Consider the following 17,359-nt stretch of genomic DNA (forward strand, 5'->3'; position numbering starts at 1 on the left):
AAATCCTCCAATATTCATAATTTTATATAGAAATGTGAAATAAATAAAACCCACTACTAAATCTTAAATGAAATGAAAATAAATTCATAAGAGCGTACAAGAAACATCATTCTACTTAATCATCCAGATGAAAAAGAAAACTGAGAGATTAGAATAAAGGAGAGTGGAATTCCTGATTGTAAGAGAAGGAGGAAAAAGCAGTCTTTCCAAAGGTTTCCTTTCCCTGAAGTTTTGAAGGCTACAGATTTCCAAAATCCGTGGGCCACATTGACACTGTGTTGGCAATCCTCTGAGATGTAAATGACAGAAAGTCATGAATAATAGGGACATCAGTCATCACTGAGAAAAGGTGAGTGGGTAAGGTGGAGCAGATAATGAAAATCTAAAACAGTGGAAGAGCAGAAATAAATTGTTATTACAGAAAATAAAGAACAACTCCGCTGTCTTTGGCCAGTTTCTTTCTTAAACAAAGAGTTACTTTTTGTATTACATGAATCTACTAAACTCTTTCCTCTGGAGCTCTTGGTAATTTGTATCTAAGCCAGTTCCTGCAGAAATGGCACTAACCAGAGTAAATGGAAACAGGAACCTTTGGAAGGTCACAATCTCTGTGTGGAAAAAGCCGACACAGTTGTGGCCTGAGAAGTGACATGCTTTAGGGAGACACTGGATTTAGGGGAACCTTGGAATTCAGCATCCCACAGCTGGCAGGTGATAATAACACACATATTTACTGTTCAGGCGGAAACTGAACTTTACAAAAACGAGAAAAAAACCCCAAAAAATCAAGTACATATATTGAGAGCCACTCAGTCCTTCTCAGAACTGCCTCATATCTTTTCTGTGCATTGTTATTAAATCCAGATGTACATTAATTTTTAAAAAGTCTAAATAGGCATGTTTTATTTTTCTGTTTCCTACTGGAATATTGTTGTAAGCTTGGAAATGCTCCATATCCGTTATCTGGAATTTATAGCTCTTTGCTTTAAGAAAACATCAGGTACTTAGCTAATTAAATGTGATACTCTTAGAGTCTTGTTTACAGGAAAGTGTCAACTTTCAGGATGTTGTGTGTAAGTCTTGATAAAATTACGTAGAAAATGACCGAATACTCTTTTTTCATAAGCTGACCTTGCAGTCACCACCTCTTGAAAATGGCTCAAAAACAAAAATGATCTAAGGATTGAAACAAGATAAGATCAAACTGATGTCATGGTAATTATATCAAGTACCATTCAATCATTGGATGGAATTTTCCATTGATCCCTGGGCTTAGGTGCAGGTGGGAACATGCAGTTTTTATTACTCTGCTGGTATAAAAGACAGGTGAGGTCTTTATTAACTGCAGTTACTGAGAAATCACCAGACAAAATTAAGATTCCTCTTCAGAAGATCTACAATCAACTGCCTTGAACACATACTGCAAAAACTCCAGAGGAAGGTAATATGAATGAAATAATTTGAGGGATTTTGATTCAGGAGTAAAATATTTGAGAATATAGGGGAACTTTCAGAATCCATGCATAAACTTCAGTAAGTATCAGAGAGGCATTTATTCATTCTCTTTTCAGCACTCCTGATTGAACTGGAGGATGTCCGCAAAATTGTGGTCTGTGATCATGGGCTAAGATGTTATCTAACAAAAGCCAGAAATCAAATGTCTAAACTGAGATGCTGGTGTGCCTGTCAGTATCTAAAAATTGTCCTCAAGAATTATTGTATGTCATTTGAAAGACATTCTCTTGAGTGGCTTCAAGGAGCCAGGCAGAGGGCCAGCAGACATTATGTAAGTTGCTGATATTGCTTTATTATCTTTTTAAGTGACATATAACTGTATCCTGAAGTTGGCCAGTGATAAAGCAGCCCACTTGTTCAGCTGAATGACCATATATTCTAATTACATTTTGCTTTCATGAAGACTTTGAATAGTAACACTAGAATTTCTTGGATACTCTTTCCGTTTTTTTCTTTCATAAAATGCTACAAGAATAATATTTGGTAGTATTTCTCCAACTATTACTGATGACTTTGAAATGATAGTTTGCTCAAGTCTGTTTGGATAGTTCCAATGAGTTTCTGGTAACATTTTTGCCAACTATCCTTATAGCTGGGCTCTGTATCTGCAGGTTTTACATCCTTGGATTCAACCAACCTCAAATCAAAAAAATATTTTCAAAAGTTGCATGTACAGATTTTTTCATACCATTATTCCCTAAACAATATAGTACAACAAATATTTACATAGCATTTACATTGTATTGTGGATTATAATTAATATAGAGATAACAAGCTATACAGGAGGATGCAAACACATCATTTTCTATAAGGGACTTGAGCATTCAGGGGTTTTGGTATGGGGTGGGAATGTTCTAGAACAAAATACCCTACAAATACTGAGCTATGATTGTACTTATGTTAGTGCTAGTTGAAATGGTGATGTGCTGGGAAACAAATTGGAAAATAAAAGTATGCTTTTGTCCTTCCTTATTAGTGCTGAGGGGATAGGATTTGGGCATGTGTGAAGAGTTTCAGGCCTGATACAATATGGGTCCATTTCATCTCAACAGAAATTCTTTTTATTTTATTTTATTTTTTTGGTGGTACTGGGGTTTGAACTCAGGGTTTCACACTTACTGGGCAGGCATTCTTGAGACACACACCTAGCCTTTGAACTATTTACCTAGGCTGTCTTTGAACTGAGATCCTTCTGATTTTTGCCTCCTGAGCTAGGATTACAAGCATGAGCCACCAATGCCTGACTCAATAGTAAATTTTATTTCCAAAGCTCTACAATTTTTTTCCACTCAAAAGTAAGATATTTTATAGTTTAAGAGGAATCTTTTTAAGCTTCCAAACATATGTCTTAAATAATTACTTGTTTTAATACCAATTCAATTTTTCAAAATTTTGGTTACCCAAACTGCATTGTAATACTTTGCTATAATATTGAATTATTTTTTAAAAATTCAAGGGTAGTAGCTGGGCACCAGTGACTCACGCCTATCATCCTAGCCACTCAGGTGGCTTTGATCACAGTTCAAAGCCAGACTGGGCAAATAGTTTACGAGACTATCACAAAAAAGAGCTGATGGAGTGGCTCAAGGTGTAGGCCCTGAGTTCAAACCCTAGTACCACACACACAAAAATATTCAAGGGTAGTCATCATTTATGAAAGGTTTATGTGTTTTCATTTCAATTTCAACTTTGTGTTTTTAAAGCTTATTAATAATTTTTGCAGCAATAGAGCCATTGAAAGTTTAAGTGAGTCATATTTTTTACAATTTCCTGCTGAACTAGGTAGCCAGTAAAAAGTGTTAGAAGAGTAATTGATTATGTTCCAGAACAGAGTCTTAGTTTCATTATGTTTCTTTTTAATGGGAAATTTAAACTTATATGAGAATTCAGACTAAGAGCTGGGATACAGAAATGGCAAAATGAGAAGACAGTGTTCATCTTGTCCGAAAGCAGATCAAGGTAATTTTGCTTTCACAAAGAGAAAATTTACAGGACTCCATTAGTGTTCCCATTGAGAACTGAATGGCCATAGCCCCAGATTTCCATTTTTATAGATTGTGAGTCCTACAGTAGTTTATCATCAGCTTATGACCCTTGCAAATTCTAGTTTTGGTGTGCAGTGTCACAGCAGTACCATTGTAATGTTGCACAAAGTAATCCAGTAATTCCTCAGCTCATCAGATTTGGATGAACATTATAAAAATATGCCAGCATCTTTAAGACTCTGTCTGTACTAGGCATGAAATCAAATACTAGGAATTCAATTAGAAAAGACATTCTCAACGGGGGAGCCATGTGTGAGTCAAAGTCATAGAGGAAGAATGGATTAGCTGTGTACTTTTAGGCTATAGGGGTAGTACAGTGGAAGGGTACAGTTTAGTGTCACCTTCTGGGTGACTGTGGCAAATCTTTTAAATTCTCTATCATGTAGTTTTCTACTCCATGAAATAGGCACTGTATAATGCTTTCCTTGTAGAAGTATCATGACAATCAAACAAGTGAATGCATGTGAAAGCCAATGCTTCCCCCTTTCCCAGCTCCCACCGATGATAAGTCCTCAGAATTTATGAGCAATTAAATTGTTGGCCCAGCCTCTTTATTCAAAAGAAAATGGCTTTCTAAAAGACAGTTCTGGGGAAACTAAATCAAATTATATGAAAAATTTAAAAATGACATGAGTAGGGCTGGAAGTATAATTCAGTGGTAGAGGGCTTGCCTAGCATGCCCCAAACCCTGGGTTCTTTTCCCAGCACTGAAAAAAAAATTCCATGGGTAAGTTATATTTAAGCAGGCACATAATAATATTGCTGAGAAAAAAAAGATGTTAACATATTCTTTAGGGATAAATGGTCTGAAAAAATTGGACTGGACATGGAGCTCAGTGTCTAGAATGCTTGAGGCCCTGGGTTCAATCCCCTGCACAGCAGGAGGGGATGCTTGTAAAATATAACAGTTTGAAGGCACTAGAGTGAAGTGTGGCTTAGAGCTTGGAATTTGTAAGAAGACATTTTAAAATTTTGGATCTACCAGTAACTAATTATGTGACTTCTATAGGTTATTTCACCTCCAGAATTTTTTTACCTATAAAAATGAGAATGAAAGATACTACACAGGGTTGTCATGAATATTCAATGAATTTGTGTACTCAAGGTGTGCAAAAGAATGCCCAGCACACACAAGTGCTCCACTGGTGGTAGCTGTTACTTTTAAAATATGAGATTGTTACTAAATCCAGCATTACAGATGCTATGTAGAATGCTGACTCCAATTGTGTTTACACTTACTACATTTGTACATTTTCTTGATAGAGTAACTGAATGTGTTATATAATAACACACACACACACACACACACACACACACACACACACACATGAAAAGTACAGAGAGAAAGGAGAGAGGCAAGATTGTGGTACCATTTCTCAGACCTTAGAGAAATTTTTATTATAAGAGATAGGGTTTCCCTATATAGCTCATTCTGGCCTTGACCTTGCTATGTACCTGAAGTTGGCCTCCAACTCAAAATGCCCTTGCCTTTGCCTTCTGAGTGCTAGGGTTATAGGTGTGCATTACCACACCTGGCAGAAAACAATCCTATTTAAATACGGTGATAGGATTGATTAAACAGTAAACTAGTCCTGTTGAAAAACTTCAGACAAATTAAATATGTTTTATAACTTAGTGTTTCTTTTGCTTTTTCTTTTTGCAGTGCCAGTAATCAAACCCAGGGCCTGTGCATGCTAGGCAAGCGCTCTACCACTGAGCTACATCGCCTCCCCCCAACCCCAGGATTTTAAACTAGAATATTTCAAAAGACTGCATAAAAAAGGTCAAATACATACAATAAAATTCAATGTACGAATTTAAGAAATTGTAAGAAAAATTATTATATTAGTATGATACTGTCCCATACAGAAATTTTCTGGCCTTTGGGTGTTTTATTTTTCTGAGAGATAAATTGACACTCTCCATTGTTTTATCATTGCTTTATTCCTAATAGTATTTATTACTACAATAATGTTGGCTTTAAAACATGTGTTATTTTAAAACAATAAACATTAGAACTTCCCCATTAAAGCAATATTTTATGGTACATAGAGTTTGTCCTATCAAATTTTCTCGTTGATTTTTGCAATATAGATTTAGTATGCAAAGAATTTTTTTAAATGCTGATATGTTAGAAAAACCAGAGGAGTGATGGAAAAATACCAAGATTTTAATTACATAATTATTTTAGCATTGTGAAGCAGCTTAAGGAACAATTAAAATAGGATGTGTATATCTTATTATTTGTTCCTTAAGCCAACTAAGAAACTGATGACATTTGTCTCTAAGAGGCAGGAAGATTGAGAGCTCCAGGCTAGACCTTATCTTAAAAAAACAAAGAAAAGAAAAGAAATTCTGAAAATATAGTAAGAATGGGCATAAAATAATCAATTTTTTTTGTAGATTTGGGATTTGAACTCAAGGCCTTGAGACCCTGAACCATGCCCTCAGTTCCTTTTATTTTTTAGTTATTTTTCAGTTAGGGTCTTGTGCTTTTTTCCAGGCCAGTGTTAGACTATGATTTTCCTACCTCTGCCTGCAGCCTGGCTCAGATTACAGGCACATATGACCACACCATACAGAAAAAGTTTTTTCTATCCATTTCATCTAGAAAACAAGTTGAATCCCTTTAAAAATTCTGTGAGCACACAATATTGTTAAGGGATTGATAAATAGAAATTCTGTTCCGAATACCTTTGTCATATTGTGACTTCATGTGGCCTTCTTTTCTTCTGGCTCCTGGAGCTCTTTAGGAACACTATGCCTGTTAGGAAATTACTGGAATTAGTGAGGATGTGAAGCTTCTGCATGAACATCAAAGTGATAGAAAATGTATTTTGTTTCTTTTCCCATTAAGTCCATGTTCTTTATTCTCATTAGTTTTTTTATCTGTACGTTTTCTTGTTTCCAACCTACCAAATGTCTCAATGTTTACAAATAGTTTTATTGCATCATCTACCACTTCTCTTCATAGCCATTTCTTTTATATTGAGTCCCTCACTGTGCTCTGGACTCCTCAGATGGCAAGAAATTTATTCATATTTGTACCATCTGTGCTTGGCACAGTACTTAGCATGCAGCACCCTGTAATGTGGTACTTACTGAAAGTCTTTAAATTTTCCAACCATTGAGTTTGAGCCTTTAAATTCTGTACTTTATAGCATTCGAACTCCTGTCAAACTGCCTAAACTCACATTTTTATAAGATAGACATCTATATCAAAGAATGGATGAGGCAGATTGTGGGTCTTAACCAGTCTCTCCTCTTCCCTCCCAATTTCTCAGATGTCCTTTGTCACTACTTTTGGAGAAAAGGATTAGTAAATGTGTTAATAAGCTCAATAACTGTCTAAGAGAAACATTTGATCATCTACAGGAAAGAACAGAGAACCTGGAGGATTATTGAGGATGGGGGATGGAGCACAGGATTATGAAAGACACTCTCTCGACTTGGGGACTCAGAACATGATACAAGAGTAAGATAAAATCCAGTTCCTGGAACTATGGCACACAAGGACTATAGCCAGGCTCACTCCAAGCTGAGTTCCCTGACCATTGACTTCAGGATTGTTAGAGTCAGGCATCTGACAATGGATGTGGTCACTTGGCAGGAGGTAAAGATGACCCTGCAGAGGGATCAGGGGCCCTGTGGAAGTTGGGATAGAATCTAAACATTCCTCTTTCTCTTGAGATTTCACCTCAAAACTTTCATTAAGCTGATTTTTTGCTATCTTCTCTGGACCACACAAGATGCTAACACTTGCAGGTGTATCCTGCGTTTAACAGACAATTATCAAGTATCTACTCATGCCAGTCAATGTGCTGAATTCAAGGCTTCCTTCAAAGGGCTCCCTTTCATTAGTGATCAATCACTGAAGGCTGCCTGCTTTTCCTTTTCTTGGTAGTTAGGTGGACTAGATAAAACTCATGAGGTGAAGCCTTAGGTTAACCTCTAGAAGTCAGTTAGATTTAATCTGTTTGGTTAACATAGAATTTTGCCTCTAATCCTAGCCAGTCATCTCAAAAGTGTGCTATGAGTCACTTGAGCTTCCTGGTGTGGGGAGTATGGATGAGTCAACTCAGCTATCACCACCATTAGAAAACCCACAAACCTCACCAATCTCTGGCAGTGGGGAACAATGGCACCATCTTTGCAAATGAAGAGCAAAATGTCACATGTTTTCAAGCACTTGAAACCTTCTTGGAACAATATTTTACAGATATGCCTTTGGAGGTATGAGTGAGACTTGATGTGTCATTTACATATATATATATATATGGTACATTGATAGAGTGTTTACCTATTTCAGAATCACTTAATGCATTAATTATATAGAATCACAAAAAATAGTATTATGCAAACATATGCTAACTAATAATGGTAAATTATAGTAATTATATTCTTTTATATTTCCAAGAATATTATCTTTTCCTTACAAAGTCATATAAGAATCTAAATTAGTATACATATATAGTTTGATATAAATAAGACACACACAATTTAAACACTGATTCTTGCTATTAGTAGTTTCTTTCAAATTCATATGACTTTTATAATTCACGTATTAGCCAGTAACAAATTATATAACTAAGTAGTAATATACTGTCTCTAATGAATTTATCTGCAAATATTTTATTTTACTGAACATCTGTTTTAAGTTGTCATTCAAGGATTATTTTATTTCTCATTGTGAATGCCAACTCTATATTAGTGTTTTTATTGATATTATTACCATTCCAAAGTCCAGTTGAACACAATTGTATCAAGCATCTATTCTGTGCCTTACTCTAGGGTAGTGGTGGATTAGAGGGGCAGTTTTTATTCTTAGGAAGCTTTCACACAGATGGAAAGATAATATATACATCACTAGCTGGACACATGAGATGTGGTTGAAGAACTATAAGCAAAGGGATAGGTGAATGCAAGGGAGGCAGCTTTTTATTCTGTTTAGGGGTTGGGTAAAACCTGCACAATGAAGTGGGCAGCTGAGCAGTTAAGGACCCTGAGGTAGATGGACTGAGAAGGGGAAAAAGGCTTTGAGGGTAAGTTGAGAAAGCACATTTTCTTAGATTCATATATTGTTTTGATGTGGTGAGCAGCAGGATGTAAGGGCATGTTGTACAGACACTGAAGATTAGTCTGGGGTTAAATGGCTAGCAACTATAATGTTTATAAAGTAGGCTGTTGGAATAACAAGAGAAGTTGAAATTTAAAAATCTGATCTTAGATTGATCATATTTTTTGCAAAATGGCATAAATTGCAGTTGAATGTAATTATTTTTCCTGCCCAAATTCTTATTTTTTTGTCCAAATTCTAAAACAGAAGAAACCTGAAGCTGATTAGAATGATAAACCAATTTTTAAAGTTTTTCAAAAACATCTAAGCCAGGTGCCCATGGCTCACGCCTGTAATCCTACCTGCTCAGCAGGCAGAGATCAGGAGGATCAATTCAAAGCTAATCCTGGGCAAATAGTTCGCCCAGGATCCTCTCTCAAAAAAATGCATCATAAACAAGGTCTGGTAGAGTGGCTCAAGGTGAAGACCCTGAGTTCAAACCCTAGTATTGAAGGAAAAAAAAAAAAGAAAATACCCAACAACAAAAATAGCTAGTCAATTGGTAGAGCACCTACCCTGCTAGCAAGCATGAGGCCCTGAGTTCAAACCCCAGTACTGCCAAAAAAAAAAAAAAAAAGAATGCCAAAGCAAAACCAAAACACCCAAAATTAGCCAACCTTTCTTTTCTAGTTGGTTAATATCCTCTCTTTAAAAAGTAAAGGGAGGAAAAGATAGCAGTTTCTGCTATTATCAGCTACATCAGTGGTGACATTTGCTCTACTTTTTCCATCTTCTTTTCATAAAACAAATTCTAAAATGTGCACTAACTTCAAGTTTCCACATTTTTCAATCTTGGTATTAACATTTTTCTTTGAAATAGTTTTGGTGTAATTGTTCATTGCAAAAAGGCTGAATTTTTGTAATAGATGAGCTGCAGTATCAAAGCACAAAAATGTTATTAGTTTAAAAGGACACCAGTCTTAATTTCAAACTTTTATTTATGACTTTGTGTATTACTCATTGCTGTGGTTCTCAACCTGTTTTATTGGGCAGGGGGCTTGGCAGCTCTGGGGTACTGGGGTTTGAACTCAGGGACTTGCGCTTGCTAGGCTGGGCTCTCTTACTGCTTGAGCCACTCTGCCGGTCCTATTTTTTTTCTTTTTGATCTCATGAACATTTGTCTGCCGCTGTCTTCGAACCTGGATCCTTCTGATCTCTTTCTCCTGAGTAGCTAGGATTACAGGCGTGAGCCTCCTATTGCCATTCCAGTTCTTAGAATCTGTTTACAACATTAAACGTAGTCAAAGAGCACAATGTGCTTTTATTTATGAGATTACAGCTTTTGTTTATTGAATGATTTAGAAATTGTGTTAGAAATTTGTTTTGAAATAATGTATTCACTTAAAAATAATAAACCCATCACATGCTAAGATATGTTTATTTTAAAATGACAATTTCCAAAACAAAACATGTTAATGAGAAGAGTGGCATTGTTTGACTTTTATGAAATCTCTGTAATGTCTCCCCTAATAGAACACAGCTCAATCTTATCATGCATCTTTATTCAATTTGTTGTAATACAACATGTCATGGAACCTCTAGAAAATTTTTCTGAACACTGAAGAGGATAAAAAGCAAAAAGGCAAACAGCATTTTAGTATTATCATGAAAGTCATTGTCACAGACTCACTTGAAGGTGTTTGGAGTCTCCAGATCACACTTTGAGAAACACTTAGAACAGTGCTTCTTGAATGTTATGTATGAAGAGAAATAAAACCCATGTTTACACATAAAAATATGTATCAGGTAAAAATAATGACATATGACATGAATGTTTTCACCTCTATACTTACACAGTCTGTTTCTATACTATAAACTGCTAGATATGCTGTCTGATAAATTATCCTTAAGAAGTGTTGTGGGTTGATATAAATATCTAGCAAAAACATGGTCTTATTATGTCAGTTGACATGAAAAAAGACCACAAGTTTTGATTCACATATAATTTTAAACCTCATTTTGAATTGTTTTTTTAAAACCTTTTTATTTTGAATAATTTTAGATCTAGAGGAAACTGCAAAAAAAAAAAAAGCACAGGGAAGTCCTGTACAACCTTCCATCAGTATTTCCCAATTATCATTATTTTGCATAACTATAGAACAATGCGAAGAGCAGAATATTGATGTTGCTTACTTACACAGCTTATTCAGATTTGACTAGCATTGTGTATGTGGTATATAGCCACACTCACCTTCATCAAATTCCACCCCACCACTAACTTCTTCAAACTGCTAAACTATTTTTCTTCTCTATAGTTTTGTGACACCAACAGTGTCATATAAATGGAATAATACAGTATGCAACCATCACTCAGCACAGTTCCCTTAAAACTCATGCAGGTTGCTGTGTGTGTGAATACAGTGTTTTGTTGTTGCTGTCTAATATTTGGTGGTATGGCTATACTGCTGTTTGCATGACTGTTCACTGGTTGAAAGATATTCTCTATTGTTTCCAGTTTTAGGCCAATATAAAAAAATTTCTATGAACATTCATATACAAGTTTTGCGTGAGCATAGGTTTCATTTCTCTGAGCTAAATGCCCAGGGGTACTACTGCTGAGTCATAAGGAAAGTATGTGTGTGGTTTTGTAAGAAATTATTTTCCAGAATGGCAGTTCACTTTACATTCCCACCAGCAATGTCTGAGCTATTTTCTTTCTTCCCTCCCTTCCTTCCTTCCTTCCTTCTTTCTTTTTCTCTTTCTTTCTTTCTCTCTTTCTCTTTATTTCTCTTTCTTTCCTTCCTTCCTTACTTTCTTTTCTCTTTCTTCTCCTTCTCTATCTCTTCCCTTGCCTACTTTCTCTCTCTCTCTCTCTCTCTCTCTCTCTCTCTCTCTCTCTCTCTCTCCCTCTCTGTCCTCCTCTCTCTCTCTTTCTCTTTTCTTTTTTGTTGGTACTAGGGGGATGAACACTGGGCCTCAAGTTTACTAGTCAAGTGCTCTGCCACTTAAGCCACGCCCCCATCCCTTTATGCATTAGTTCTTTTTGAGATGGGGTCTAGCTTTATGCCCAGGCCAACCTAGACTGTGATCCTTCTATTCACACCTCCTGTGTAGCTGGCATGACAGGAGCATGCCGCCATGCCTAGTCATTGTTTGAGATGGGGTCTCTCTTGGGGTCAACTGAAAATGGTTTTGTAATTTTGTTTCCACAACAATAGTCTAAGTGTTAATCTTGCATTGTATTATCATGCTAAACTCACTAACTTGTTCCAGGAGCATTTTTTTTTTTGTGAGTTCCTTGGATTTTTATTTTGATTTTTTTTGAAACAAGGATTTGCATGTCGTCTATGAACCATGTTTTTATTTTTGGTTTTTATTGTTGTGCTGGGTGGGAGTACATTGTGGCATTTAGAAAGGTTCTTACAATGTATCAAATTTGTCATAATTGAATTCACCCCCTCCATCAATCTCTTTAATCCCTCCATTTCCCTGTTCCTGGAATAGTTTCAACAGATATCATTTTTCCATTTACATTCATGTGTACATATTTGCACTATATCACCCTCCTTCACCATCTCCCCACCTCCTCCCCCTGGACTATGGGAGAGTAGACCATAGTCTACTTCTTCCTTTCCAATCCATGTGCCTTTAATTTCTTTCTTAGCCATATTGTGCTGCCCAGAATTTCTAACACTATGCTGAATGAGAAGTAGAAGTGGCCTTGCCATGTTTCTGTTCTTAGTGGGTGGAAGCATTCAGTTTTTACACCATTAAATATGATGTTGAAATGGAAGATTTGCATAGGATCAAACTAGCTTAGGTGTTTAGCCAGAGGGAGGATTGGAGTTTGAGTTCTTTTCTCATGAAGTCAAAGAATGAACTTTATGGACAAGGAGAGCTAGGAAAGCAGGAGAGTTTATTGAGATAGGAAAGTAGCCAAAAAAACCAACTCCTAGAGTTGGGAGGGGTGCCAGAGAAGTAATGTGGTCTGAGGTTTTTTGTCCATTTTCTCCAGGTGTTGCTGAATCTCTGTGCTAATTAGGTGTGCAGAAAGCATCATTTGGGTTGGCTGTGCCTATAACATTCTGACTGGTCATGTCTTAATACTTGCAGTGTCTTCTTTTTTTGGTGGCCTTGGGGTTTGAACTCAGGGCCTCACACTTGCTTGAGCCACTCTGCCAGCCCTCATAGTACCCTCATTCTGGTCCGTGTTGCATTTTTCTTCTTTCTACCCTGTAAGGTCACAAGGAGGTCATAGTGGTTTCCAGGGGACCTTCTTTTTTCAAGGCCCTGGGGCTTGAACTCAGGGCCTTCACCTGGAGCTACTTCACCAGGCCTATTTTTTGATGGGTGTTTTCAAGACAGGGTCTTGTGAAGTATTTGCCTGTGCTGGCTTCAAACCTCAGTTCTCCTGATTTCTGCCTCCTGAGTAGCTAGGCTTACAGGTGTGAGCCACCAGTGCCTGGCTCCAGGGGACCTTTTGTCCTAGCTATACTGTTTAATTTCTGCTAACTGCCTACACTGCTTGCTCTATGTTAGCTGTAGGTTTTTTGTAAGTATCAAGCTGAGGAAATCCCCTGGATTCTTACTTTCTAAACATTTTTATCATGGAAAAATTAAATGTTGTCAAATGTCTTTTCTGGGTCAATTGACAAAATAATATAATTTTTTTTCTTCTAAATCCTGTTCATATGGTACATTACATTTTCAACTATTGAACCAGCCTTGCATACTGAGAATTATTCCTAGCTGGTCATGTTGGTCTAATTCTTTTCAGATATACTGAATTCAGGTTTTTTTTTTTTTATTTGGGGATTTTTGCCTCTAATATCATGAGAGTGACTGGTCTGCAGTTTTCTTCCTTTGGATTATCTTTGTCTGGTTGTGGTGTCAGGGTTATCTTAACCTCATAAAATGAGAATTGTTCTTTCCTCTTCTGTTTTCTAAGAGATTTTATACTGGTGGTGATTATTTGTCTTTGCATGTTTTAAATTGTCTTTTAATTGTCAATTGACTCTGTCTTTCACATCTCTCGTAGTTTGAGCATGAGCAATTCATAACACTTTCACTTAAATAAAGGGGGTAAAAATTGACCTTTGATCTTACATAAGACTTTTCCTAGGACATATAGGAATAAAATCCAATTTTCTGTTTTCACATTCTCAGATGCAGTGAGGTGAAGGCCTCATTTGGATCTGGCCAATCACTTAGATGACCTTGGATAGCCTGACTTCATGCACTTGGAATGCCTAGGCAAAGCTGTGCCTGCAGGTCTGAGCAAGGAGTGCTAAGTGTACTAAATGGAAAACCTAAATAGAAACTTTGATAACCAGGCTCTGCTGTCTGCCCTTACCACATTGCTGGGTTAGCATTTGCTCACTGATAGTGAGACTTAGAGGTCACCTGTCACTGGTGAATAACAAGCAGGAGGGACATTGTCTTGTCTTTTTGTTCTCCAGCCTGGAAATGTGGGAATGGGAAAGATTAGATAGGCTCAATTTATTATATATTTATCACATAGAAGTGTGTATATATTCTTAGATATCATCTAGCTTAAGTTCTACATTTTACAAATGAGACTTTGAGCCTTCTTAATAAGATGGTGTTTTTTTAAAAAAATAATTTATTATTGTTATTAAGCCCAATTCTACTGGTTTATGTGGGAATGGAAAGATTCAGTTCCTTTCCCCTTTCCTAAAGGGAACTTTTATTTATTTATTTATTTTACTTGATACAGCTTTAGAGTGTATTGAGAGCTGAAAGCAGAGAGGTGAAGATATTGATGACTATTATAAGTAGTAATGTGAAAAATATTGAATGTTGTTATGACTGGTAAGACAAGATTAGATTTTTATTATTGTTATTTTCATGTCTGGTTTGCAGAAGAGCCATGGATTACTACAGAAAATATGCAGCTGTCATTCTGGCTACATTGTCTGTGTTTCTGCATATTCTCCATTCCTTTCCTGATGGGGAGTTTACAATGCAGGGTATGTGACCAAACTTGGATTTGAGGTACTAAGGACAACATTCATTTCCAGATGTACATCAGTAACTCCACTAATTACACTTCTACCTCCTTTTCAAATGTGATAAATCTCCACTGCTGAATATCTATCTAGGCACTTATAGACTGTGAATATAAAACTAAGTTAGGTTCAGAAAATGTACAGTGAAAATGATATATTATACATCCATTTAAATAGCAGCCTGTACATTTTATCTGAAATAGATTCCTTATCTGAGTTGTACAAGAAGAAAATTCTCCTTATTCACTTCTCTCGGTTTTTTCATAGTTCTCCCAGAAGATTTGAAATGATTTTAACATTGCCTTTGTAGATGAATTTTCACATCAGTTAACAAGCGAGAAAAACAAAACCATTTTTATGCAGTAAATTTGTTTTGCAGTATTATTTGAAAAATCTCATATACTGACTGATATTATTCCATTGGATTTGATATTGTGAGTAATCATTTGTTATGGTTTCTCTAGATAAGTGGTAATATTTTAATCCCAAATCCCAAGTGCAGATGCCTGATCTAATATCAGGCTCTCTCTTCTCACCAAGCTTTCTTAATTCTGACATATTTTTCTCTGTCAATATTTGGAGTTTCTATGGGGGGAAAACAATAGCAGATTCTAAAGGAAAAAAATATTTTGCCTCTGGGCAAAATTCTCCTTTCAAATGAACATGGCATTTTCATCTGTCAAGTTTTATGTTCTCTCCAAGTATGTTACTAGCATTGGGATAGAGAATCCATGCTCGAAGAGAGAGAAACTACTGTGGCTGAGATTTTCGCATGCAGGTCTGTAAAAATTGCTCATGAACATAATTATAATCAGTATAGATAGATATTCTATAAGCAGTCAAAAGTATTTATTAATTTTCCGCTATTGCCAATGAGAAAAGAATATTTGCCATTCCATGATAAGGAAAAATTCAGTTTCTCTTTGAATTCTTTTGGGGCTATTTTATTCCTGTGTGTTTTTGTCGGATAGGTTGCCCAGAATGCAAGCTAAAGGAAAACAAATACTTCTCCAAGCTGGGTGCTCCCATTTACCAGTGCATGGGCTGCTGCTTCTCCAGGGCATACCCCACTCCAGCAAGGTCCAAGAAGACAATGCTGGTTCCAAAGAACATCACCTCAGAGGCCACGTGCTGTGTGGCCAAAGCATTTACCAAGGTAAGAACTTCAAGTCTGCACCCCCTCCCCTTCTGGAGGAAGGGAAATGATCATAGAGCACCCACAAAGATTTATTTATTTATTTATTTGTTTTTGCAAATTAAGACTACTCAGTTGATGCCACTTTTTATTCTTTTCCTCTATGCCTAGCTGTTCATGCTGGAAGAATAAAAGATATGAAAAACAAACAAAGCCATTGTTTTAACTCTTTGACAGGAGAACCCACAAAGATTTAATGTCAAAGGTGTCTAATGACCCATCTTTTGTGCAAGCAAGGGCAGCTTTTGTACTCTGTCCATTCTGTTTTCTTTCTTTCTTTTTTTGGTGGTACTGGGGTTTGAACTCAGGGCTTAGTTCTTGGAAAGCAGGAATTCTATATCATTTGCCACACCTCCAGTCAGTATTTCTACTCTTTTTTCTTTCTTTTGGCAGTACTGGGGATTGAACTCAGAGTCTGATGATTGCTAGGCAGGTACTCTACCACTTGAACTACTCTAACAACCCTTTTTCTATGTTGGGTATTTTCAAGATAGGATCTTTTAAACTGTTTGCCCAGGGCTGGCTTTGAACCGCAATCCTCCTGATTTCTGCCTCGCAAGTAGCTAGGAAATAGGAGTGAGCCAGCCACCAGGCATCTTCCAGTAGTTACCCTCTCTGCCCTGGATTTTAAAGCCAGGCTCCACTGGGGACAGACCTGAATATTTGCACAATGTGAAATTAATCTTTTAGAGTGAAACTATCCCCTGATGTAAATGTTGCCACCATCTATTTAATTCATCTGCCAATAATTATATTTAACATTTTCCAATTTTGTCTATCTTTTCCCTTCCCCTTCAGGCCACAGTAATGGGAAATGCCAGAGTGGAGAACCACACAGAGTGTCATTGCAGCACTTGTTATTATCACAAATCTTAAGCATTTTACAAAATGCCATGTTGATGACTGCTGATTTCGTGGAATGGAAAATTAAGTCATTCAGTGTTTATGGCTTATGTGAGATACAGCCTGCCTTTCCTTACCGGGCCATTTTGATGTGCTTCAAAGATACATTGCAGCTTTATTGCCTTTTTCCTTATCCTACAGTATAATTGGCAGTCTAGTTCTTTCCATTTGATATAAAATATAGCATTTAGCATGACCATAAAAAGCTGGCTTCATTAGAAATAAAGCATTTTAAATCATCAATCATTGAATTATCTTTTTTTTTTCTTAAAAGTAAAGTCAATTGTTTTTGATGGGATTTATTGAAGGAAGTGAGCCAATGGTTAAGATGGGACCTCATGCACCAGTAACTTTACACTGGAGAATTTTGTTCCCACCCTGCTGGCTGTGTATCCTTTCAGTCTGTGGGCTAGTTATCAGACAATTCATTGGTGTGAGAGAAGAAAATACAAGAACTTCTATTTCTACTTATTTTTATAACTTCCTTTAAATTTCCATTTTGGTAGATTTTTATGAAAACAAAGATACATTATTATGGCAATAAATGCATACAATTTATAGGTAAATATGCACACATTGGGGCTAGTTGATCAGCAACTTTTTACTAGTAAAAGTA

General features: G+C 36.5%; 1 protein-coding gene across 2 annotated transcripts; it reads left to right on the forward strand.

Moving 5' to 3' along the window:
• The first annotated feature begins 1,416 nt into the window (after nt 1-1,416).
• On the forward strand, nt 1,417-16,986 carry Cga (glycoprotein hormones, alpha polypeptide). 2 transcript variants are annotated; one of them, XM_074065589.1, is made up of 5 exons: nt 7,647-7,793; nt 13,783-13,887; nt 14,500-14,606; nt 15,617-15,801; nt 16,639-16,986. In XM_074065589.1, exons 2-5 carry the CDS (start codon nt 13,862-13,864, stop codon nt 16,714-16,716), a joined length of 396 nt encoding a protein of 131 aa, XP_073921690.1. In that variant the 5' UTR covers nt 7,647-7,793; nt 13,783-13,861; the 3' UTR covers nt 16,717-16,986. The 2 variants fall into 2 exon arrangements, with proteins under 2 accessions (XP_020007683.1, XP_073921690.1); XM_020152094.2 differs by lacking the exons at nt 7,647-7,793; nt 13,783-13,887 and adding an exon at nt 1,417-1,441.
• Nucleotides 16,987-17,359: the final 373 nt, after the last annotated feature.

Source organism: Castor canadensis, chromosome 1 (genome assembly GCF_047511655.1).
Source record: "Castor canadensis chromosome 1, mCasCan1.hap1v2, whole genome shotgun sequence".
Lineage (NCBI taxonomy): Eukaryota > Metazoa > Chordata > Mammalia > Rodentia > Castoridae > Castor > Castor canadensis.